This window comes from Diuraphis noxia, unplaced genomic scaffold (assembly GCF_037042655.1).
Source record: "Diuraphis noxia isolate RWA-SAM2 unplaced genomic scaffold, SU_Dnox_SAM2 contig0003, whole genome shotgun sequence".
NCBI classification, from domain to species: domain Eukaryota; kingdom Metazoa; phylum Arthropoda; class Insecta; order Hemiptera; family Aphididae; genus Diuraphis; species Diuraphis noxia.
The window spans coordinates 15,640,544-15,665,489 of NW_028301713.1; the positions used below are offsets into that span (position 1 = coordinate 15,640,544).

A 24,946-nucleotide genomic window follows, 5' to 3' on the forward strand; every position below is an offset into this window, starting at 1 on the left:
CTGAACGAAAAAGTTAAAACACAGATAAACAAAAATATTTAAAATCAAAAAAAAAAAATTAGATTTTAGGTATTATAAGTAAATGGACATCTTTTATTATGTTAAGTTTTGTAGTTTGTATACCAATACGAAAAAAAGATGCCTACTAAACATCATTACTTTGCCAAATTTGTGAGAATTATAAATTTATCTTAATATTTTGATTTTCTATTTTTAGATTTGCAGGACCTTGTATTAAGTTTTCAAGATTTTTGATCAAGTAAAACATTATAGCTAGATGGATAAATATGTTATTATAGTTTCAAGAAGGTCTCATAATATAAAATTTTTATAGGTTAGAATATTTTTAAATGTTTTAAATATGAAACTCAACGACTGAAAAACAATATAGTATTACAATATCAACTGTTTAAATAATAGGTATTGCAAATTAAATATGCCACTCTGTGTCCGTTGTTACATTAAATACAGATGTACAATCGGCATTGTAGACGTGGCCCAGGAGAATATAAGGTATTGAAAAAAATTGATTTTTATCAAAACGTTGAATATCCACTAAATAATTAAAATTTTCATAAATATGTTCATGTTAGTACTTCTATACAATACATTGAATACATGGTCTCGATAATATTACTCTTTAGAGACTAAATTCAAATTTCCTCTTAAATTGTGTGAAATCCAATGATCAATTTTTGAATCGCGCTATCCACTCAGTAATTCTAACATTTCAAAGTTAGAATATTGACGGTTTGATATCAAAAATAAGATAATAATAATAATAATAATAATTATACATTTTTTATACTAATTACATAGATTTTTACTAACACATCAGTTCGTGGGTAGTTTTGTTTATTTATTTATTATAATTTTAAATTTAATTAACTGTGAGAAACTTTAAAAACATAAAACTCGAAAATATACTTAATATTATAATAAAATAACTAAAAAACTAAAAATGCTCGTTTGACGATCAATTATCCTGGCGACCAATTGTATTTGCGACCAATTCACCGCCGATCAATTGTTCGCGACTAATTCACCGGATACCGATAGTGACATATTGGTTGATTATTTTTACCTTGCTTAATCCTTTTATTCACTACGGAACCCGCACAGCGTGTCCAATCTCCCGATTATTATTAAAGGAATCTTAAATTAAATTTTTAAATCTTAGTTTAAAAAAGAAATTTTTTTATTAATTTCTAGCTTAAAATAATTTGTGAATTTTTGTGATTTTTACGTATTTTGTCAAAATTCAAACTTTGAATGCTTATAAAAAAAAATTGTAACTATGAATTTATTTTATTTTTCAACTGGTATTGTAATAATATGTTAAAAGCCTTAAGTCAATGTATTTTTATAATTTTTTAATCACTATAAGAATAACTTATGAGGAACTTTGTATTAGATTTTCAAGTATTTTGATAGGGCCAAAAAATTTTTATCGACACTTCAAAAAAAAAATTTTCAGACAAATTAAAAATTTCAGTCGTCTATAAATATCTCAAAAAAAGTCAAACTATTTTGAATAATAACAAATGTTTAAAATCGTTTGAGGATAAATCGTTATCGTTACGCTATTTCGTAAAAATTTAAAATTCAAATGCACTTAAAATTTTTCCTATAATGGTGTTTCGAGTTTTCTCTATAGCTACTTGAAGGAAAACTTATGGAAAACTTAGTTTTGTATTTTTAATCCTTAGTCATAAACGCAAAAAACTTTATGATTTTTCAACTTAAAACTAATTTGCAAATATTCATGGTTTTAACGAATTTTTGCCAATATTTGAACTTCAAATGCTAATAAAAAAAAGCTGTGCCTATGAATTCTTATAATTTTTTAATAACTATAAGAATAACTTATGAGGAACTTTGTATTAAATTTTCAAGTATTTTGATTGGTCCAAAACAATTTTATCGACACATAAAAAAACATTTTTCAGAAAAATTGAAAATTTCAGTGGTCTATAAATAACTCAAAAAAAGTCAAAATGGTTCGTTTTATTAATTATTTTTGACAACAATTTGACATAAATAACAATAATATTAAATCGGCTTAATCTGTAAGTCTTAACAAAAATGTAATTTCATGTTTAACAATATCATGAGCATGGACACTCAATTTTGGTTTCTGTATTGGATTTTTTTTAAATAATTCATATTAGTGGTTAATACCACTTTTTATTATTTTTTTTTTTTTGTAATTTAATTGTATCAATAAGCATAATATACCTGAAAATGCTTTTGCAACTAAATAGTTTTTTTTTTCAAATTGTTAAAATCTATGGTAAGTAGTAACATAATATATTAAGTACCTATACATAAAAGATGCATGTTATATAGTATATAATTTAAATAAAAATACTTGTATTTGTAGTGAGTATTCGTAAAATACAATTTTATAATAGTATTTTAAAAATATTTTCAATACTATTTTATTTTATTACTAGTATTAGTATTTTAATACTTTTTCAAAAGTATTTTTTACAAGACTGTATATTACGATATAAAATTAAAGGCAGCCGTGTACATCCGATTAAGGGTGTATCTCAATAGTCTCAACTCTAAAATGCCGCTGTTTGTCGTTGTGAGAAGTTGTAACATATATTGTATTCTAGGAAAAATACACCTTATTTACACAGGTGTTAAAAAATAAATAAATTATTAACCAACGAATAAAGAAAAATATCATTACTTTTTATGACAAACAAAAAATGAATTATTTATTGTGAACATTATTTCGTTTTTACTGTTGGAGAGGGGGAGTATTGACTAGGCGAAAGTCGCTTATAAAAGGCATCGAGAAACATTATTTTATTTTAATCATTGTTTAACGTTCACATTATTTTCTTATATAAAATCAAAATGCACAGTTTAATAACGATCACAATTATAGTTATTGCAATTTCAGTTACTATACCACCTACTTCAGGTGACGTGGTGAGCGGACAATGTATGGATTATTTTTTGATACAATATAATTATTTTATTTTGATTATTTTTTTATTGTTTTTTATGTTTATCCGCATTGAATTGCACATTTTCTAGAACTAATTTATAAACTGAAGTCAAACATAACTATATTATAATAACCTTAAATAAAAATAAAATGTATGCCATAATTATATTTTATTTGTATAGAATAAAATAAAATTGTAAAAATTGTACATTTATGGGTTTTTTTTTTAAAAAACAGACATTTCATTGATTTTAGAGGAAACATAAAAATCTTCTGTGCATCACATTCATATTATAAACTAATTCCTGTATACATTATGCAGATGAATTATTATACTATAGTTGTTAAAAGGTAGAATAATGCATATTAAATTATCTAACTGATATAGTTGAAATTAATAGTTTTTTAGTATGTAATAATTATTAAATAGTAGTAATTTGTAGTTAGTAAATAATATAATATTGGCTAATACAAATGTATTATAATATTACTTTTAGTTTTTTGTTTTCGTAAGTTTTGTAATTATTAATTAATTTGTATGATATTCTATATGATTAAAACGATCAAAAGGATGATATATTATGTATTATTTGTATTCTTAAATTATAGTTTAATATCGGATTCTTAACATAATAACCGGAAGTACCGGATCTATCGGCGCTTATCATAGAGGGGTGCAAATTTTAAATTTTAAACTCATCATTTTTATGATTTGGTGACTTTCAGGGGCGTTAATATTATGTTGTGCCCCGGGTTGCATAATTTGTAGATCCGGTACTGTAAACAACCACTTTTAATATTTAACAAGTCTTTTGTTCTGTAAACAAGATTTAGTTGCCCTATGCAATTGATTCATTGTAAAGATTGATGACTCATTAAATAAACTGAATGTTTATGTTACTCGAGCATATTGTTATTTGGAAAATTTTTTAAATTTTATAGATCTTTTAAAGAAGTTTTGCGAATTTAAGGGTAAGATTATTTAATTAACAAACTAATAAGTAATTTGTTTATATTACGTTATTTTTAAAAATATATGTAAGACATATTGTTTCGGCTGGCACGCCCAACAAATAACTTATCAGGAGATTGCCAACAGCAGGAATTAAAATATGGAAAGTAAACAAGCGAATACCAATATGACAAATAATTGAATAATATTTGAAATACAGATAATAATACAAATGAGGTCTTAACCTATGTTAGTAATAATATGGTCACAAACGACCACCGTAAGTACAAAATACTATACTAATAATGTAATAGTATAATAATAATATAATAAATTTCGGATCACATGCGATCGTTATAATAATAATTTAAATAATAATATAATTCAACAATAATACGAATACAGAACGATAACAATTAATATCATATAAACATCCCGAAGTGATAATAAATATACACAATGATAGTACGACCTGATACCGTGGATTGCAGTGTGTGAGTCGTGGTGGAACCGCTGGACCAGTTGCGTAATAACTTGTCGACGTAGCAATAATGACGGGCAGCCGGTAATAATACTAATGGCCAACACTCACGTACTATAATAGTATTTTCGAATATGTCGAGTCGCGTTGCGCACTTTGCGGACGAGCGATGATCATCGACTTAATACATAATAATAATGTAAACGTTCGCACTGCGACGAGGGACGGGCGAATAAGTACGTTTACATACGGCGATATATTTGCACGGCAATAATACCTTTTCTGCCAAAAAACAAAGCGGCAACGGACGACACGCACACGTCGTCGCGGCTACGTCACCTGTACTGGTCGAGTCGAGAGAATACGCGGAGTCGCCGCCGCCGTGACCAGTCGGTCGACAGATAAGCTTATCGGGCTTTTGGTGGTGGACATGGTGTGCAGGTGCATGCATTGATTGTGGCGTCAACATACTCCCCCCTTGGAAGACTAAGGATCTTCCAAAATGTGAGCGAGGCGTAACGAAGATGAATATTTGAACAAAAACATAATACATAATAAAGTATACAAAATTATACAAAATACAAAAATTACTCGAGGTATCAGTTTACAGGATAGGAAAGACCCTTGCTGCGTAGGAATAAACAAGGATTTTTATCTTTTTTTTTTTTTTTTTAATTAATTGATTGGAAGACGAGCTAATTTGACCACGGGCCGCTTGAGGGTGCCATCACTGGTGCGGACAGTTGCTACCCTCACAACTCCATCTTCGCCGGGATGAACTGCTTCGACACGTCCCATTTTCCAGAATGTGGGTGGCAAATTTGGAGACTGAACTAGTACAAGATCACCAACTGTGACGTTAGGTTGCGGGTGGTGCCATTTTGATCGGACTTGCAATGATCGCAAGTATTCTAAAGACCAACGTTTCCATAACGATTGGTGAAATTGATCCAACAGCTGCCATCGGTTGAGACGGTTTATCGGAATCTGCGTCACGTCGGGGTCAGGCAGCGTGACGAGAGGTGCACCTATGAGGAAGTGACCTGGTGTTAACGCTCGTATATCATTCGGATCTGACGAAAGGGGTGTAATTGGTCGTGAGTTCAGTATGGCTTCTATTCGTTGAGTTATGGTGCACATCTCCTCAAATGTTAACAGTTGGGTGCCAATTACTCGTTTCAGGTGGATTTTCATGGACTTAACTGCTGCTTCCCACAATCCCCCGAAGTGGGGAGCAGCCGGTGGGTTGAAGTGCCACCTACACGGCACAGCATTTGAGACAATGTTTTGTGCTTCAGGATCTGACCACAACCGACGAAATTCAGTTGCGGCACCTTGGAAATTGGTACCACAGTCTGAGTATATCTCTGAAGGTATTCCTCGACGAGCAATGAAACGGTGCAATGATGCAAGGAATGCCGAAGTTGTGAGGTCAGAGACCACCTCGATGTGCACCGCTTTCACAGCCATGCAAATGAAGATCGCCACATAACATTTTGTAGAACGGGCATTCCGACGTTTGCCTTCCTTGATCAAAAGTGGTCCCGCGTAGTCTACACCGACATTCGAGAAGGGTCTCGATGGACACACTCGTGAGGATGGAAGATCGCCCATAAACGTTTTGACAGTTGACGCTCGATGTCGTGTGCAGGTAACACATTTGAAGATAACGTGACGAATAACTGATCGACCTGACACAATCCAGAATTGAGAAGACAACAAGGATGCCACAAGCTGAGGTCCAGCGTGCATACCAATTATGTGATAATATCGGATCAATAGTAACGTTAAAGCGCTTGACTTTGGCATTAGCACTGGATATTTGAAATCTTCCGGTGCGGTTGAATGGCGCAATCGTCCACCCACGCGTATGATTCCAGATGCGTCAATGAACGGGGTAAGACAAGATATCGACCGAGGTTTGATGGACGATGACGAAGATGACATACGCTTGAGTAACTGTGGAAAGTGGATGCGTTGTGTTATTTGGACGAGCGTCTGTAGAGCATCACGAAGTTCTTCATATCTAAGGAATCCTGTAAACATAGGTGGATGGTCGTCACATTGATGTGCGGGCTTTCGCTGGAGTGACTTGTGACGAGTCTTGACGATGAAACGTCTCATGTAAGCAATGACTCTCTTTAACCGAGTCAATGATGAGAATTTATCAAGCCAGTCGTCATTCGTTGTTGATGTAACAGTAACGTACAATGTCTCTGCCACGGTTTTCTGTTCAGGTAGTTCAGCTATGGGAATTTTTTCATACTGTAGTGAATTCCAAGTATCAGGTGACTGTTGCACGAAAGATGGACCATCCCAGTATAAACTGTGTTCTAATGCTTCAGTAGGAAGTAGGCCACGTGACACACAATCAGCTGGATTTTGCATTGATGGTACATATCGCCACTGACCCGAAGGCAAAAGTTCACCTATCTTGTTAAGCCTGTTCGTAACAAATACCTTGAATGTAACTTGCTGAGTTGTTAGCCAAGACAACACCACTGTAGAGTCGGTCCATGCATGAATCGAGGATATGTGAGTGATTGACGACAATGCCTTTTGTACCCGATGCAATGTTTGAGCTAAGAGCAATGCCCCGCATAATTCCAACCTCGGAATGGAAAGTGACTCGTCCAGACGACTGTTCTTTAACGGTGCCACCTTCGACCTTGCTGTAAGTAAATGTACTGTGCCAGGTTTTGAAGTATACGACAATCGCATGTAAACAACAGCTGAATATCCCTTTTGTGATGCATCGGAGAAACCTAGTAGCTGCACTTCAGTACACTGTTCAATTGGAATATGTCTCCTGATTTTAACTTGTGAGACCGAAGGTAATTGTGTGGAGAATGAATTCCAGGAATAAGCTAATTCGTCGGGGATTGGTTGGTCCCACTGGTAAGCATTTTTCCATAAAATCTGCATGAAGCACTTAGCCCAAAAAGTGATAGGTGATAAGGCTCCGAGTGGGTCATAGATCTTAGCTATCGCGGATAGAACTGAACGTTTCGTAGGTCGAGAGACGCATGGATCACTATGATAACTGAATAGATCATTTGCCGGGTCCCAATGTAACCCCAGAATCTTTATGGAACACTCATCCTTTGGGTCGAATGACAGTTCCACAACTTGATCGTCCTTTGGGATATTTTGCAGAACGTGTGGACAGTTGCTTGCCCACTTTTTTAACTCAAATTGACCTTGACCTAGCAAACCGATGAGCTGTTTCTGCAACGTCACGATCTGTTCGACTGAGGCAGCTCCTGTTATAATGTCATCGACGTAAGTTTGACTAGACAAGACTCCTTGTGCAGCTGGGTATTTAGAACCTTCGTCCAGTTCCAATTGATGCAATACACGGATAGCTTGAAAGGGAGAAGAAGACACTCCGTAAGTAACTGTTGACAATGCATACTCCTGTATTGATTCAGATGGATCGTTGCGCCATAAAATATGCTGATAGGAGCATTCCGCTGGTGACACTTGTATTTGTCTATACATTTTGCATATATCTGCTGTGAGCATATATACATGAAAGCGACATCGTAATAATAGATCTGCTATGTCACACTGCAATTTGGGTCCGGTAAATAACAAGTTGTTTAATGATGTTCCAGAGGATGTAGTGGCAGACGCGTCAAATACGACTCTTAGTTTAATTTTTCCGTTCGCTCGTTTGACGACTGCGTGATGTGGAATGATGTAGTTTGCGGGAGTTTGCGCAAGTTTCATGTGGCCAAGTTGTAAATACTCCTTCATAAAGGAGTTATATTCCTCGTATATGATAGGATCGGCTTTTAATTTACACTCCAAGTTATAAAATCTTGATAGTGCCATTGACCGGGAGTCACCAAGAACAGACGGATCGGTTTTAAACGGAAACGACACTGAGTACCTCTCAGACGGATCTCTGGTGGTGGTACGACGGAAAATCCCTTCGCACTTTTGTTCTTCTGTAAACGGGTTAGGTAAAACCACAGGCTCCTCAACTTCCCAAAACCGGTTCAGCAATTGTTTGAGTGACGGTTCGGTTGTTAATGACAGTGATACTTGCGATGACGGAGCGCTTGAGACTGCCGCGGCTCCAACAATAATCCAGCCTAATGTTGTCTCGAATGCAGAAGGCCACCCTGGTGTATGACGTACATGATAACCGTCTTTGAAAATGTGGTTGTACACGTCAGCGCCTAGTAAAAATTCAATTTGCCCTGGACGATCGAAATTCGGATCTGCGAGCTCCAGATCCATACACTGGGTTCGTATAGATAAATCTAACACTTTCGAGGGCATCATCCCAGTGATCTTTGACAATAGAACGGGTTCACAAGTTAGCTTTCGATCTAACCGCATGTGTGGTACTATGCTGCACAAGACTACACCTTTTGCCTGGACTACGGGGCTCTGTGACAGTCCGACTACGTTGATTTTACGATTGCACCGAGTAAGACCAAGTCGCGTCGCGCATTTTGTTGTTATAGCAGATATTTGTGATCCACAATCTATTAATGCACGGACTGGTACCCACTGTCCTTGTTGGTTGCACATCCGAATAACAGCTGTGCCCAAAACACTCAAATTGCCGCTGCTAACGGTACCAACAAATGACGTGTCATCGGTGCTTGGTAGACTACCAACGGGGGGTGCCGACGACGATGGAACCGCGGGTGCATGGTTATTTGAGTTAGTGCCAGCCTGGCGCTTTCGTGATTCGAAGTGTAGTAACGAGTGATGTTTTCCGGAACAGGTTCGACACGAATACTTCGACGAACACGTGGAAGCCGTATGGGAACCACTGAGACAATTTGAACACATGTTGTTGGACTTTACCAGCTGAAATCGTGCTGATGTGGTTAGTCCCCTAAACTTCTCACATTTGTATACATAGTGTGTCCCTTGGCACGCATAGCAGTGAGGCTCGTGCTGCTTGGTTGCGGCCAATAACGAAGATCTTGAAATTACAGGCTTTCGGCGCGTGAAAGCTGTAGGTTTCCTTTCGACGTTTGTCATCGAACTATTTTGTAAGATTTTGCACTGAGATTGTATGAATATTAATAAATCATTTAGAGTGGGAAGATCATGTGTACCTTGATCAGCCTCGAAGAGGCGTTTCGTCGAACTATCCAGGACGCGCGACGCTATATAGAATAATAGAAAACCGGACAAATCATTCAAACCTAAAGCGTCGATCGCTGCTGTGTTCTCTTTAAATACATCTAAAAAATTATTTAAATCAGTCAGCGATTCATTTTGTATGGGAGAAAATCCGAATAACTTATCCAAGTGCGCGTGAAGTATAAGACGCGTACTGTCAAATCGATCATGCAATGCGTTCCAAGCGACCTCATAATTGGGACCAGTAAGAGGGACTGAACGTACCACAGTACTCGCAGCTCCAGAGACTGAAGCAATTAAATAATGAAACCGCTCAACACTGTTAAGATCTGAATTATCGTGGACAAGCGATGTAAATGTGTCACGATAAGACCGCCAATTAATTATGTCACCATTAAAATGCGGTAACTTAATTTTTGGTAAATTAATGTGAGAACCTGATCTGGGTACCGTATCCAATTTACAACAGGCCACGGTTTGTATTGAATAGTATTGTTCGGTGACAATAGTTTCAATGGTACTATGGTCTCGTACGAACTCCTCAATCCGCCCTAGCTCAACCAACTGATCCATAACGTCCTCCTGATCGTGGCGAAAATTCGACATGAGTGTTTCCAAATCCCGTGTACGCGCATTGAATATAGGTAATGATGACGGATCAGACTCAACTGTCTTCGCTAAGTCGAACAAAATCAACATCTGATTGACATACTTATCTCGTTTAACAATAGCATGCTGTAAAGATCGCTCAAAACGTTCCTGTTGTTGTTGTTGATCTGTTGGCGCCATCGTGAAACATTAATACTGTATAATAAAATAGAAAAACGACAACGATAATATGACGTATCTAGATGGCCATCACGATGCTACCATACAACAATATAATAAATAGACTTGAAACAGCTATGAACAGTAAGATTATGACCAAATTCACTTGTTTTATCGAATGGTTACGTAATTAATTAAAGTGGACTGTATTTTCGATATCCGGCCCGAAGGACCAATGTTTCGGCTGGCACGCCCAACAAATAACTTATCAGGAGATTGCCAACAGCAGGAATTAAAATATGGAAAGTAAACAAGCGAATACCAATATGACAAATAATTGAATAATATTTGAAATACAGATAATAATACAAATGAGGTCTTAACCTATGTTAGTAATAATATGGTCACAAACGACCACCGTAAGTACAAAATACTATACTAATAATGTAATAGTATAATAATAATATAATAAATTTCGGATCACATGCGATCGTTATAATAATAATTTAAATAATAATATAATTCAACAATAATACGAATACAGAACGATAACAATTAATATCATATAAACATCCCGAAGTGATAATAAATATACACAATGATAGTACGACCTGATACCGTGGATTGCAGTGTGTGAGTCGTGGTGGAACCGCTGGACCAGTTGCGTAATAACTTGTCGACGTAGCAATAATGACGGGCAGCCGGTAATAATACTAATGGCCAACACTCACGTACTATAATAGTATTTTCGAATATGTCGAGTCGCGTTGCGCACTTTGCGGACGAGCGATGATCATCGACTTAATACATAATAATAATGTAAACGTTCGCACTGCGACGAGGGACGGGCGAATAAGTACGTTTACATACGGCGATATATTTGCACGGCAATAATACCTTTTCTGCCAAAAAACAAAGCGGCAACGGACGACACGCACACGTCGTCGCGGCTACGTCACCTGTACTGGTCGAGTCGAGAGAATACGCGGAGTCGCCGCCGCCGTGACCAGTCGGTCGACAGATAAGCTTATCGGGCTTTTGGTGGTGGACATGGTGTGCAGGTGCATGCATTGATTGTGGCGTCAACACATATTAATAATCATTGTCTATTGTTTAATCGATTTTAAAGATAAATTTTGGTCATTCAATTTACTAAAGATCTGGAAATATATTTATCGTTAGAAATATATATACATTTTACTAACTACATTTAGAATTTCTTTTGTTGCGAGTTCTTTCGTGACTAAAATATTATGTCTATGTTATAATAGTTATCTTGTTATGTATTTACGAAATATTGAATATGTATACTAATAAAACCTAACCTTATGTTATGAATCCGCTTAACTAAATAATACTATATTATGTTCGATCTTTTCGTTCATTTAAACACGTCACTGTTTGGCGGCAAGTGGTGACCACGGGGCTGAGGGCCGTTCTCCGACAACTGATAACAACCAATTTTTTCTCCGAAAGTCAGAGTGACCAACCATGAAAAAAAAATGTCAAATCGTTATTTGAAATAAATATATATAGATACTATACATATCTGATCCTAACCTACAAAGTTTGAAGTTGAAAGTTCGTTGTATGTACACATTTTAGTTTTAACTGTTGGAACTGTTGGAAGCATTTTGTCATGGTTTGAAGCTTCTGAAGTTGTTTTATAAGGTAAGGCATTAAATCCATTACTATAAACAGTATAAACATTGTTGAAATTATATTTATTAAAAAAAATTATAAAACATACAATGTCATAAATCATAATATTATATAAATATAATAGAACTATACAACACATAATCATTGTAAAACCAATACATTCATCGCCTATTATATTTATTGTATATAATTATATAATAAATATAATAAAACACATATACCTAGTCATTGTAAAATCAATACATTCATCACTATTCACTACTAATTGAATTTGTCAATAAATGTAAAAAATTAAATGTATAATTTGTCAATATTTAAATCTGTCGTAAAAAAGTAGTTAAAAGTATAAAAATTGTATAAAAATAATAATAAAATTTGAAATAAAATTTTATTAGGTTATCATGGCTGTGGGCCAACTGGTTTATGCAGATACCCATCCATCATATGGCCGGCTCTTTGGAGAAACATTAATAGATTCCCATCGTCATTGAGAGTATCAAACTATCAATATACTCTCTATAACCTTCCGAGTAGCATCTAACCGTTTTACTCTAGATGTATGATTTCTTACCTAAACATTTAAAAACAACAGTATAAATGAGTAATTATAATATAAGGGTACATAAATTTAAAATTAAATAAATTCATTAATCTACTGTTAGGTTTCTTCGAACTTGGTCCATCTCAACGTAAAATTGATTTTCAATCAACAACAATTTTTCTAGGATAAAAATAAAATAAACTGTAATAAATTTTTAGCTGAAAGTTCCAAAAAAAAAAAAAAAATTAATTGTATATTAATTAACAAATATTTTATAAAATTGAGTTTACGCAAAAAATCCCAAATATTTGGGTGTTTTCCCATTTGGTTGAGTAACATAGCGTGAAATGACTCTAGGTAATTGTTGGTGCGTATATCTGAACTAAAAAGTATATTATACATTTTAAAACTATTAGGTACCTAGTAAAAAAATGTTTTTTTATATAATTCTCATGCCTATAGACACTTATTGAGGTAGCGCCAATTTGTGTAAGCCAAAATTCCTGAATATAACCATTCAGAAATACTTCCATCTGTTGATAAATATTCGGATATTGATTGGCAAATTCAACAATTACCCAAAATTCATCATGTATTGTAATTGACAATTGGGTGTACTTGAGCAGGTAAATGTGGTAAAGCCAAGATCTATAATAGACATTTTTGTAAAACAGTATAAGGTATTAATATTTTAGTTTTATTAATTTCAGACTAAATTACCATGCGCAATATTGTAGCTGCCTCAGGATTCGATTGGAATAAATGGTAAATACTATTTAGACTTCTTCTACAATACCTTACAATAGCATAAAAAATTTTAATTAAATATTGTACATTTATATTAACTATTCCTAATAAGAAATAACTTGATTGATATAAAATACTTAAGTAATAATACCTTAATACTTTACATTACTTACTTGACAGTAATGGAACCAACAACCCTGGAATCTTCTTTCAGGAAAGGTTGATTCTACTGCATTTATTAACCCCCTTTCATAATCAGATATGATTGTTAACTGGGCATAATTCAATGGCAAAACCTCACGAACAATCCTCAAGAATTAGATACTGAAGTATAAATACGTAACTGTAAACAAATGCAATCAAATTTAGTTGGTTGAACATTTACTATAGTTCTATAAATAAAAGTAAAATAAATTTAAAAGAATATTACAAACATTAATAAAAACCAGATAGACTTAAACAATATTGGTGGCATTTCAATGAGGAATTGGATAAACAACTACATTTTTTCCAACAGTATATTTTTATTATTTTATTTTATATTATAATAAAATATAATTATATATTAAACAACTTCCAGCCCTGTGGTTTTCTCATTTGATGTTCATTAATTAACACAAACAAAAATAATAAATAATAATATATTATGTATTTAAATTTTATTTATATTATAAATGCATTTAACCATGGTATTTAAATTTTATTCATATTATAAATTTATTTAGCAATGGTATTTACATTGTATTTATAATAAAGATATATCTACTACAAAATTTAAGTTTGTAGAGTCTACAATAATGATAGAAGTAAAAACAATAGAGCATTATAATATTGTTGGATTTAGATGACCTTAATTTCAAAGATTTTCTTTTTAAGTGGTTTTATTCTTAAAAATGAGCTTTTAAGTTTCGACGATTCAGATTACAAATTTGTTTACTTTTTAGCACAAAATTTCCCTAACGTCAATTTAATAAAAATTATGTTGGTAATAGAAAATATTTGAGGTTATATCACAGATTATATAAAACCAGATGGTGCACTAATTGGTGGCCTATTCGGCCCATGTAATTCTCAAAAATGCGAAAAATCAAAACCTACCTCAAATCAGTGTCACCACGGATAGGGAAAATAAGGCTTTATAAGAAATTATTGTTTATTAACTACACATCACTGACTTTTTTGACACTGTTCAGCCGTTTTACCACAGATTATATAAATATATAGTAATATAATATACAGGGTGATTTTTTAAGCATGCTCGCCCCATTTTTATGCTTAAATTATGCATATATTCAAATTTTGATTTTTGGAATATTTAAGTGTAGTTAAAGGCGATATTTTTGAGTACTTAGATTTTTCACAACTTTTAAGGAGTATCCTGTAGCGATACCAACTTTGGTTTTTCAAATGACAACCTATATGTTTTAAAGCAAAATGTGATTCAGATAATTTTTCTGAAAATTTTGACATATTGCAATCAAAATTCGAACGAAAACTTCCAGAGTTATTCTACTTGAAATACTAAGGAATAAGGATAAAAGTCTAATACTTAAATGCCTACGTTGTAAATGGATACACGTACATATTTCGCATTTGTGCTATTGTACACTATTGTTCGGTATTTTATTATAAGTAGGTATACCTATGCTATACAAATATTAACGTTGCCTATAAGGTATAGGTAACATGGATAAAATAAAAAGGATATTATTTTATTCATATTTTCTTTTCTTTTGAAAATTGTCAGATGCAATATTTGGCCATTTAGTAATAAGTAGTGATTATTAACAAATATTTTATTTTTATATTGTATACCGAATTATAATTATCGTATCCATTTACAACGTAGGCATTTAAGTATTAGACTTTTATCCTTATTCCTTAGTATTTCAAGTAGAATAACTCTGGAAGTTTTCGTTCGAATTTTGATTGCAATATGTCAAAATTTTCAGAAAAATTATCTGAATCACATTTTGCTTTAAAACATATAGGTTGTCATTTGAAAAACCAAAGTTGGTATCGCTACAGGATACTCCTTAAAAGTTGAGAAAAATCTAAGTACTCAAAAATATCGCCTTTAACTACACTTAAATATTCCAAAAATCAAAATTTGAATATATGCATAATTTAATCATAAAAATGGGGCGAGCATGCTTAAAAAATCACCCTGTATATTTAAATATATAGTACCGAATTACTGTTATTGTTTTGCTGCTCATTGCTCAACGCACGCGGTATGCTGAGTGTGAATTTTTTTATTTATTAAACTTTTTTATTTAATCTTCATAATTTATTTTTGCACCAATTATTTTATATTTATTTAATAATAAAGAAGATATTTTTCATATCTGATTCTGATACCTGAATAAAAAGAGAAAGATACCCGATTTTTTATATCTGTAAAACTTAGTATAATATTCCATGTTAAACCATGCTCATTTAGTTAGCTTTTCGAATTATTTTTTGGACGTAAAATTTAAAAATTAAAAATCGGGCTTCTTTTAAGGAATCTGATTTTAATCTTCTCTACCTATAATTTTTTTTATTTATTTATCTTTTGTGTATTGAACTTGTGAAGAACATTATAATAAATGAGCTAATACTCCTGCCACAGACCAAAATTTGTTTTTATTTTAAAAATAATGTATTTCCTCCTTGTCTTTGTGATGTACACAGTAAAATATTTTTAAATTGTGTAACAGAGTCACTATTTCTTGAAGTGTAAATAAAAATATCGAAAAAGAGAAAACAAATTTAGTATTCTGGAATAATATGCACAAAAAAATATTTTAAATATTTAAAAAACACTTCTCAAAAAATGTTGGGGATGTATTTGTGTGCTTAACATGAATATCTGTTAAAAGTTTTAAAAAATACAAGTAGATTTGATAAAGATAAGCCCCAAGATTATAACACACTAATCCATATATTGAATTAAAGCTACGCAAAATTATATATGATTTTTGGAATTCCATTAGCATTGAGCCATTGACGCTCAAAGTACATATAAATTATATATGATATAATATAATATTATTATGTATTAAATATTATTTGATACAATAATTAAAAATTATGGTAAAAGTTGTTGTACATTAATTTATTTCTCTTATGTGACCCTACTGATTTGAGGTAGGTTCGTGTTATCAGTAAATCGAAGAAGTGCACCATTTGGTTTTATATAATCTGTGGTTATATCATGTTATCAAATTTATGTTTGTCGGAGAACGACCCCCATCTTGTGACCACGCTCGGCCACCCGCAATGTTGGTCAGCCTGATGCGCTCGTCACCTTGGTTCGGGTAACGGTGTGTGTGTGTGTGTATGTGCGTTGTTGTTGCGTACGCTTTCGTTCTACGTGCTGCTCGGCCGTTGTTGTTTTTGAAAACTGTGTGTGTTTCCACTTGTTCTACGTCCGCTCCGGCGCTTTAAGCATTTATATACGATCTTTCTGCCTTTTTGCTCACGGTCGCTCTTACCGATTGCAAAAGGCCTAAGGGTCACCTGTTCGTGAACGCTCAACTAGGAGATACGAATCTCGGGACGTGCAGCTCGGTAGTCCAACGTCAAGTCAATCGTCATATCAAGCCATCTTTGTCGTCACTGCTCTTCGTCATCAGGTCCAACGGTGTTCTCCGTTCCCCATATATTAGCTGTTTATAATACAATCGTTATAAATTAATCACAATTGTGTATTGCTTAAAACATTCCTTCTCACAAGGGTTCTGAGGACCGAGCGACTGACAACATCCCTCATACGGACTTGTCAGCGCAACACTATACCTATCCAAACGAAATTCCTAACGCGTCACTGTAACAACTTATAAAAAAAAACCAATATATTTCATTGTACGTATCTTTTACTAGTTAGTAGTTTATAGAAAATAATGCTATAAATATAACAGATATTATATAAGTGTTTAATATGTATCATATAATAGTATAATACTAAAAAAATAAAATTTCAGATGATGAAACAGATTACAATATAATTGAATTCAAAAGTATGTATTTTAAACTGACTAATAAATATAATATATCTGTTGTAGTTGGTCTACAGTTTGTACAAATAACGGGGTAGGGGCCGGTCGTCGTTGGTACAAGCTTAGTTAACTGGTATTCCAATTTTAAAAATTAAACATCCGTCGGACTCCTTTTCAGTTGGCTGTCGGTTTGACGGTTTTTGTTCCTAGGCGTCATCGTCAGCGGCTACGAGGTCTGAGTGGCACATTGCGTCCCGCTGCGGGTACAAGTCGCCGGCTTCGGCGTAATCCGGATCTCGTCCAGAGAATGATTGGTTTTGTTAGCACCGTCGCCGATTGTCGTATATGACGGAATTTTCGGTCAGACGATACACCCACGTTAGTTTTATCGTGGCTGTATATTGACCGTCGTGGCAGTTGGTCCTGAAAAGGATCGGTTTCAATTCGTACCGATGGTACGTGGATCGCCGTCCAGCGGTGGCGTCAATCACACGTCGAGGGCGTTCGCTAAGATGTGAACAAAACTGAGTAATCGATTAACTCTGATCGATGTGATTGGCGGTAGCGCTGTGTGACAGTGTCAGGTAGGCAACTTAAATGCACCTCAGGTTGCCGTGATTAAAGTTGTCGGATATGTCAGCCATGGTCATGGAATCGATGGCGGACGTTCGCTGTCGACTGCCCATTTCGTGTTGATTTATTAGGTACTATTTTTTGTTTGCTATCAATGCAATTATTTATCGTAAATATTATCTTTTCTGTTATACCCACGCCAATTTTTAGTTTAAATTGTATTATTAGCTATTATCTAAATAATTATTCGTATTATATTTTGTGATACGTTGTTTAAATGCCCTTTGTAGTTTTACCACCATATATAATTTGATTTGTTATTCTGCTTTTATAACGTAATTTTTATTACTATTATTATTGTTCATACGATACCGCCGTCACATCACTCTCAGTACCGCTCTTGTGTGAATAATAATCAATCAACGAATCCACCGCTTCATCGCCGGAGACATCACCATGGTCGTTCCATGGGGGGGGGAGGATGTTTAACCCCCCACGATTTCGCCCCATTGACGGCACTACGGGTTGGCACAAGTGTGTTTCGGGTGCAAACTTTACGCACACGTCTTACCCCCACTGCCGCCCAGGGCTATCCGAAACGGCCGTGGCTGTTGTTCTTTTCCAGCGGTATACGGTTTACCATTACGCCGCCCGCGCGTTTTTTTCGCGTATCGTCACCACAGTGGTGTTTGTGCGTCTCGCTCCGATCACTAGAGCCGTCGTCGAGTGACCAATTTCGAGTTGGTCCTTGTCCCGATATTTCAGACATGGTCGGCCGATCCGAGTACAGTCGTTTTGCTGCACGTCGTTGCCCAATTTGGACGTGCGTGTGTGTGGGTTGTCGAACCACGTGTCTAACGAGCTCTTCTTGTGTGTTGTCGCCACAGAATATCGCACGTTTCCGTCACCGTACATGACGCGTGGATATCACCAGTTATATATATATATATATATATATATATACATTTACGTTGCCGTTTGTGTGCGTATACAATATTATTATAATCAGGGCTAGGATTTGTATACAATAAAAAATTGTAAAATAAGCATTTTATTTACCAAAATATGCAAAAATATGCATTTTAATTTCCATCTTAGATTTTATATTGACCGACATACTTTTATTAAGTGTGTTTATCTTTCTCCGTCAAACTATTCAATTTTTAATCGCATACCTATTGTACCATATTACCTATATAGGTTTGTATTAATAAAAATAAAATTTTTGTTTGACAACAAAACCAAGTTTTATACTTTAATCAGCAGAGCTAGAATTAAATATGAAATATTAATATTAAATTATAAATATTAATTACGAAATATACTATAAAACATGCATTTTTCGTATTCTTATAATAGAAATATGCAATAATATTCATTTTATTCAATATAATATGCATTAACATGCATTTTATTCAATATATGCATTAACATGCAAAATAAAAACACCACCATTAATCTCATCATGAGGTGATTCGTGAACATTACTGATAAAATTAATAATCAGAAGTCGGAAAAAAACATGCTGTTACAAATCCTAGCCCTGATTATAATATTTGTATTCGCGTCGTCATCCGTGTGCGTCGCCTACACACAATACACAAACCTCATATTTATATACACTCGCTCTGCCGTTCATATGCGTAGTGTATCGGTGCGGTGCCTTTTCGTGTGGTATGCGCCTACCACCCCAAGTCTGACCATTTTTACGGGATTATTGTTCCAGCGTTCCGGACCACAAGGCGGCTGTATGTAAACTGCGGCAAAATTTACCTTTTTCTAAAAGTCGATGTGTAAGCTGTGGCAGAAAAAAAATTAAGATTATACAATCTGCGACAAAACCGATAAGATACATCATACAAACTGCGGCAATGTATTTTATATACTTTCTATATATACTACGTATACATATCGTTACGATAATCTATATACACGTTTATCGTTTAATTAGGTATAATACCTATTACGTGTTATGACAGCTATAAGTATCTCTTAGAGTATAAGGCTTAAATATAAAGAAAAACCAATTTTTAAATATTGAAAAGTATGTTATTGTTAAAAAATATTTTTAAAAATCGTATAATCAAAAAATCAATTTTAAAATTAAAAAAATATTATTATTATTAAAAATTATTTAAAAAAATCGTATAATATTTTTATAATAAAAAAAAAAAAATAATAATATAATATAATACGTATTACGTGTTGTGGCAGCTATTGGTATCTCTTATTAGAGTTTTTTTTAAAAAATCGTATAATCAAAAAAATAAAAAAATAAATATTCATAATACAATAGGTATTTTTTACAATAGCTTAATTAAAATTTTTTCGTTTATTCTTAAAACATACTTTTTTCAAAAATTCATATCTTGAAATTTGTCCATCTTCTTTCATTTGTCGCTGTATATCAATAAATTTGTATTTTTGCATTGTTGCTTTATTTCTTCTTTGTACTACCCCTTCTTCTACACTTCTAATTTTTATATATGTGTCAACTTGAATATCCTGTAGAGCATCTATAAATTTATATAGTGATGGATGATGGTGATAAAAATACGCGTTAAATTTCGAATGGAAAGATTCGCATACATTATTTGTTATAACCTCTGATTTTGATGCCCACAAAGAAGGAGGGAATATGCCTTGCATATAATTTTCGGTTAAGTAATCGCAAAATTGTATTATTTGATTATTAGATGGCATATCTGAAATTAAATCAAAAACAAACGAATCTTCGACTTCATCAGGTTCAAGGAACGGAAGACCAAAAATATAATTTAAACATTTTCCTTCATCAGTGTCTCCTTCACTATAAACTTTAGATAGACCCAAATTTTGTAATTTTCTAAACCACGCTTGGCCGAGATGAAAATTACAACCTCGAATAATACTGGTTGGCCATATACTGTGAACCGCTTCGTGTATTCCAATTTTGAAATCAATTATAAACATACTTGGGTTAAGTACAAATCCTTCAGTCAAACATGCATCACGTAACTTTTTAAATAAATGTTCATAAGTCGATGTACGTTTATTAGGAAGCAATGCATATACCAGAGACGTATAAATACCATTTTGAAAGCCATGCAGTACAAAAAACTGATAAAAAAATTTAGAACAGAACTGGAATGTTCCGTCCATAAAAACTTTTTCCATAGAACATAAGTATTTTAAATTTGTGAGACATGTAAATACAATTATATTTGTTTCCTTATCATTAATTAGCAAAAAGTTTTCATTTTTGTTAGTCATAATATTCATATTTATTAGAGCTTCATGTAATTCAGTAATATCTTTAGGAAGTGGTGGGTGATATTTGGTTTTTTTATTATATAAATTTCTACGAATATATGAAATATCATTAGTTAGTAATTGTTTGCGGTTTTCTAAACTACGAAGTTCTTTTCTTATTATTTTAGATGGCATTTCATTTATATTGCTTTCAGATAATTTGCGTTTGATACTATTACTTACTATTTGACGTTCAATTGTAGAATCTGATTCATGACTGTTTGTGCACGAAGTAAGACCGCCCTGCTAGCTCAGCATATGTGAAGTTGGTCATACTGGGTGAGAACGCTACTTCCACTCTCCCCCGTTCCAGCTCGGACAGCGGCCGGGTCCCGCTGTATTGGTGTGTGTGTGTGTGTGGACACATGGCGTCGAGTTTTGTATTCTTGTTTTACCGTTCGTAAAAGGCGCATGGCAGCTCAGCATTTTTTAAAGGCTTTTAATATTCACCTTTTATATCGTGTGATATTGTTGTCCATCAGAAGATTCTATTCTTATTACGACAAAGGCCGCTCGCCTCCTGTTTGGCAGTTCGTTATTCATTCCAGTTTGGTACGTGGTAATCTTCCTGTTACTACATCAAGTGCAGCTCGCAGCGTGTGTGGCAGCTCGGCATCCAGTCCAGTTCGGTCCGGAGATTATCTTTCCCCCTTTGTGTATTATTTATTGTACGATCAGTTGTCTCCCCCTTTTTATTATATTATTTGTATTAACTCAGCATTTGCTATATTTTTATGTATTACCTCCCAGTAGATTGGCCATCACTGGTGGGTAAATGTTGTCAATATTTCATATTAGCATAATTAATATATATATATTTAGAGGTCTTATAAAAAGATATTGTTCTATTTTTCAATCGTATACCATATATTATGTTCACTATCCCTTAGCAGCTTTCCAGTTTAGGTGCAAGTCGCAGACGCCAACCTCATGGCAGGAGCGGATGTGGCGAAAACAATGACTATGATCCAGAACTGATTTTTCTTGCAGTATAGTGTTTTCCTTATTGAAGACTAATTTGGCTTTGCATGTTTTTTTAGTGCATTCCCAAGTTTTATTACCATTTATTTTTGATTCATATTTAAATTTGAATTTAAAATCGTTTAACACTGTTAATACTTTGCCATTCTGGCTAAACATTGTTGAAAATTCCATGACGTTGAATAAAATATACAAAACTTTTAACTACTTTTATTAAGTAACATCTAACACTTGTAAGTAGGTACTAACTAGTATAATCAAAAGTAAAGGAATCGATAATACCGATATGTTTCTTTAAAAATTAAAAATACATTTGGATGTACCAATTTGTACTCATCACATAATTAATTTAACGATATACGTACATACAGGAATGTACTATATATAGTATATATAGAAAGTATATAAAATAAATTGCCGCAGTTTGTATGATGTATCTTATCGGTTTTGTCGCAGATTGTATAATCTTAATTTTTTTTTGCCGCAGCTTACACATCGAATTTTAGAAAAAGGTAAATTTTGCCACAGTTTACCATCTCCCCACAAGGCAGAGGTCGGACGGTGTCGCCATCGTTGTATTATTAGTATTTATTTTGTATTGTTTTGTTTATTGTAATTGTTATGTGCAAGATTATTTATATTATTATTATCTTATGAACGCCCACATTTATTAGGATACCTAACTCCGATTGTATCTATATTAATCCTTATTTATTATATTTTTTAGCGCCCGACAAACGCGGGACGCAAATTTTAATTACGGCAGTTTTTTTTCTTAGGTTAGTTCTTCTGAATGGTTGGTCGTTAGTGTGGTTGATGACAGCTATTAATATTAATATTAAATTGCATCATTAGGTCGTCATAAAAATGGTTAACGGGCTGGACTTCCGATTTCACACACAATGAAATTCAGCCGTGAACACAAACACAATATCTACATAATATTTGAATTCATATAACAGTTGAATTTTCACACAAAATGTTGAACGTTATCCAAATAATCTTATCATAATTGTCTTAATATTATACTGTAAATAAGCCTAAAAATGTAGTAATAAGGATGAGCTCAACCGTTTCTTTTCTAGTTATTTGTCACTACTATAAATGTTCGAACACCGACTTGTTTGGCGCGTTTCTGCCGGACCAAAGGTCATCACGGCGAGAGTGACAGTCCGGTCAATTCAGTTGTCCACCTTTTCCCTCCCTGGACATGGTCAGGCTGTATATTGCCGTAGACTTGTCGCCGCCGTACCGGTAGGCGCGACACCTTTGTACGTGACACGTGTGTGTGTGTGCTCGTGTTGTTGTTCGGTGACACAAAACCCACGTGTTCCTTGCGCCCTTGTTGCAAGTTGCGACGTCGTACGAGTTTTCTTGTTAGATCGTTCGATTTAATATACATTTGTATATTATTTATATTTGATATACACACTTATATATATATATATATATATATATATATATATATATGTTGTCGTTTGTGCGACCCGACCGCAGTATACGTATATATTGGTGTAAAATATTAGTGTATACCCAGTGTGACCACCTTGTGTTCATTCATCGAATATTATTTTAATTGCTACATCGTTAAGCTGACCATAATATTCCATTATACAAGTGAAGATTGCCAAATTGGATCATTGGATCGACCCACCGCCGGAATCAGGTCTATTTTGTTATATTTTATATATTGTTCACCACCTGGTAACTTAAATATTTATATTGCTGTATTATTATTGTTACTTATTTATACTTTTATTATTACTGTTATTGGGGTCCCGTGTTATTGTATTGTTATACTTGTAACACCGTGACAGTTTCCTATTATTATACATACGCTAACACCTTGTATTTAATTAATTAATTTATTGGTCACCTAATTATTTTATCCACGCGAGTCGCGGCAAACAACTGCCAGACATCGCAAGATTTGTCGCGGCGACAAAACAATAAAATTATTTATATCAGAAGAGATTAAATGATTTATAATATAAGAATAATATCATTATTATAAATAAAAACAAAAATACCTATCTAAAATATTCGAATGTAGTATTTCTAAGAAGGTATATTACTTTATTATTATATATTTATAATAGGTATATGCTATGTAATATAGTCAATACTCAATACCATTGTGATATTATTGTAGGAACTATAAGATAAAGTTACAAACCACATATTAATCGTAAAACGTAGTTACATTTCGTTACAAAATGGTAATAAAATCTTGTGAAAGTTTAATCTAAGCTAAGTGTAATGGATAGCTAAGATAAATTATACCGCAATGAAAACATAACCAAATATAATATTGTAGTTGTGAATCGTAAAAGGTTATCGAATATTAATATGCTGTAAATTAAATATTATTTCTAACTCATAATGGTTATGTTAAAGATTAATTAGTACATAACTCATTGGAGCTAGAAGAAGATGAAATAGATCTAGTGATATTACATTGTTGCGAACCAGTTATGGAGCTCGGTTGACAAGGGTCGAATCAAATGAATTTAACACAGTAGTCAATTTAAATATTATTATAGATTTATTGACAGATTAGTATTTTTAACAAGTTTATTCTAAACACTCAGAGTAATGTACAACTTAAGACAAATATCTCTAGCATGAATACTGTCAACTAGTCGTCACGCAGAAATAGTGTGTTGAGATCGCCCTACGAGCGTCTTTATATAGGAAAGACAACAGTCAGAATGCATTGTCTTTCTACAAGGTCCCACTTGAGTATTCGCAGTGGGCTTTTCGATATACTTTTAGAAACTAACTTTTCCTTGTGTTCATTACGTGATACATTTGTACATGTACAACACGTACATCCTGTGAATACTTTCTAAACAATATATGTGTGGTCTCAGACCTTGTGGCCATTGCA

The 24,946-nt window shown here is 33.5% G+C and overlaps 2 protein-coding genes and 1 pseudogene across 2 annotated transcripts; all 3 read right to left on the reverse strand.

Annotated features, from left to right (window-relative positions):
- Positions 1–5,073: 5,073 nt before the first annotated feature.
- On the reverse strand, positions 5,074–10,299 carry LOC149056788 (uncharacterized). The gene has a single exon (XM_089223177.1). It carries the CDS (start codon positions 10,297–10,299, stop codon positions 5,074–5,076), a length of 5,226 nt encoding a protein of 1,741 aa, XP_089079303.1.
- A 2,040-nt stretch (positions 10,300–12,339) lies between these two features.
- Positions 12,340–18,553, reverse strand: LOC149056789 (uncharacterized; annotated as a pseudogene).
- Positions 18,554–19,498: 945 nt separating this feature from the next.
- On the reverse strand, positions 19,499–22,230 carry LOC149056790 (uncharacterized). Its single transcript, XM_089223178.1, has 3 exons — positions 22,041–22,230; positions 20,134–21,296; positions 19,499–19,582 (listed from the first exon to the last, which is right to left on the reverse strand). Exons 1-3 carry the CDS (start codon positions 22,228–22,230, stop codon positions 19,499–19,501), a joined length of 1,437 nt encoding a protein of 478 aa, XP_089079304.1.
- Between the last annotated feature and the right edge of the window lie 2,716 nt (positions 22,231–24,946).

Coding starts and splice junctions, on each gene's coding strand:
- LOC149056788 (XM_089223177.1), bottom strand. CDS start 10,299: ATGGCGCCAACAGATCAACAACAACAACAGGAACGTTTTGAGCGATCT.
- LOC149056790 (XM_089223178.1), bottom strand. CDS start 22,230: ATGGAATTTTCAACAATGTTTAGCCAGAATGGCAAAGTATTAACAGTG. Junction 21,297..22,040: donor AGAAAAATCAGTTCTGGATC/ATAGTCATTGTT, acceptor CTTCGTGCACAA/ACAGTCATGAATCAGATTCT. Junction 19,583..20,133: donor GATATGAATTTTTGAAAAAA/GTATGTTTTAAG, acceptor TTTCTGCCACAG/CTTACACATCGACTTTTAGA.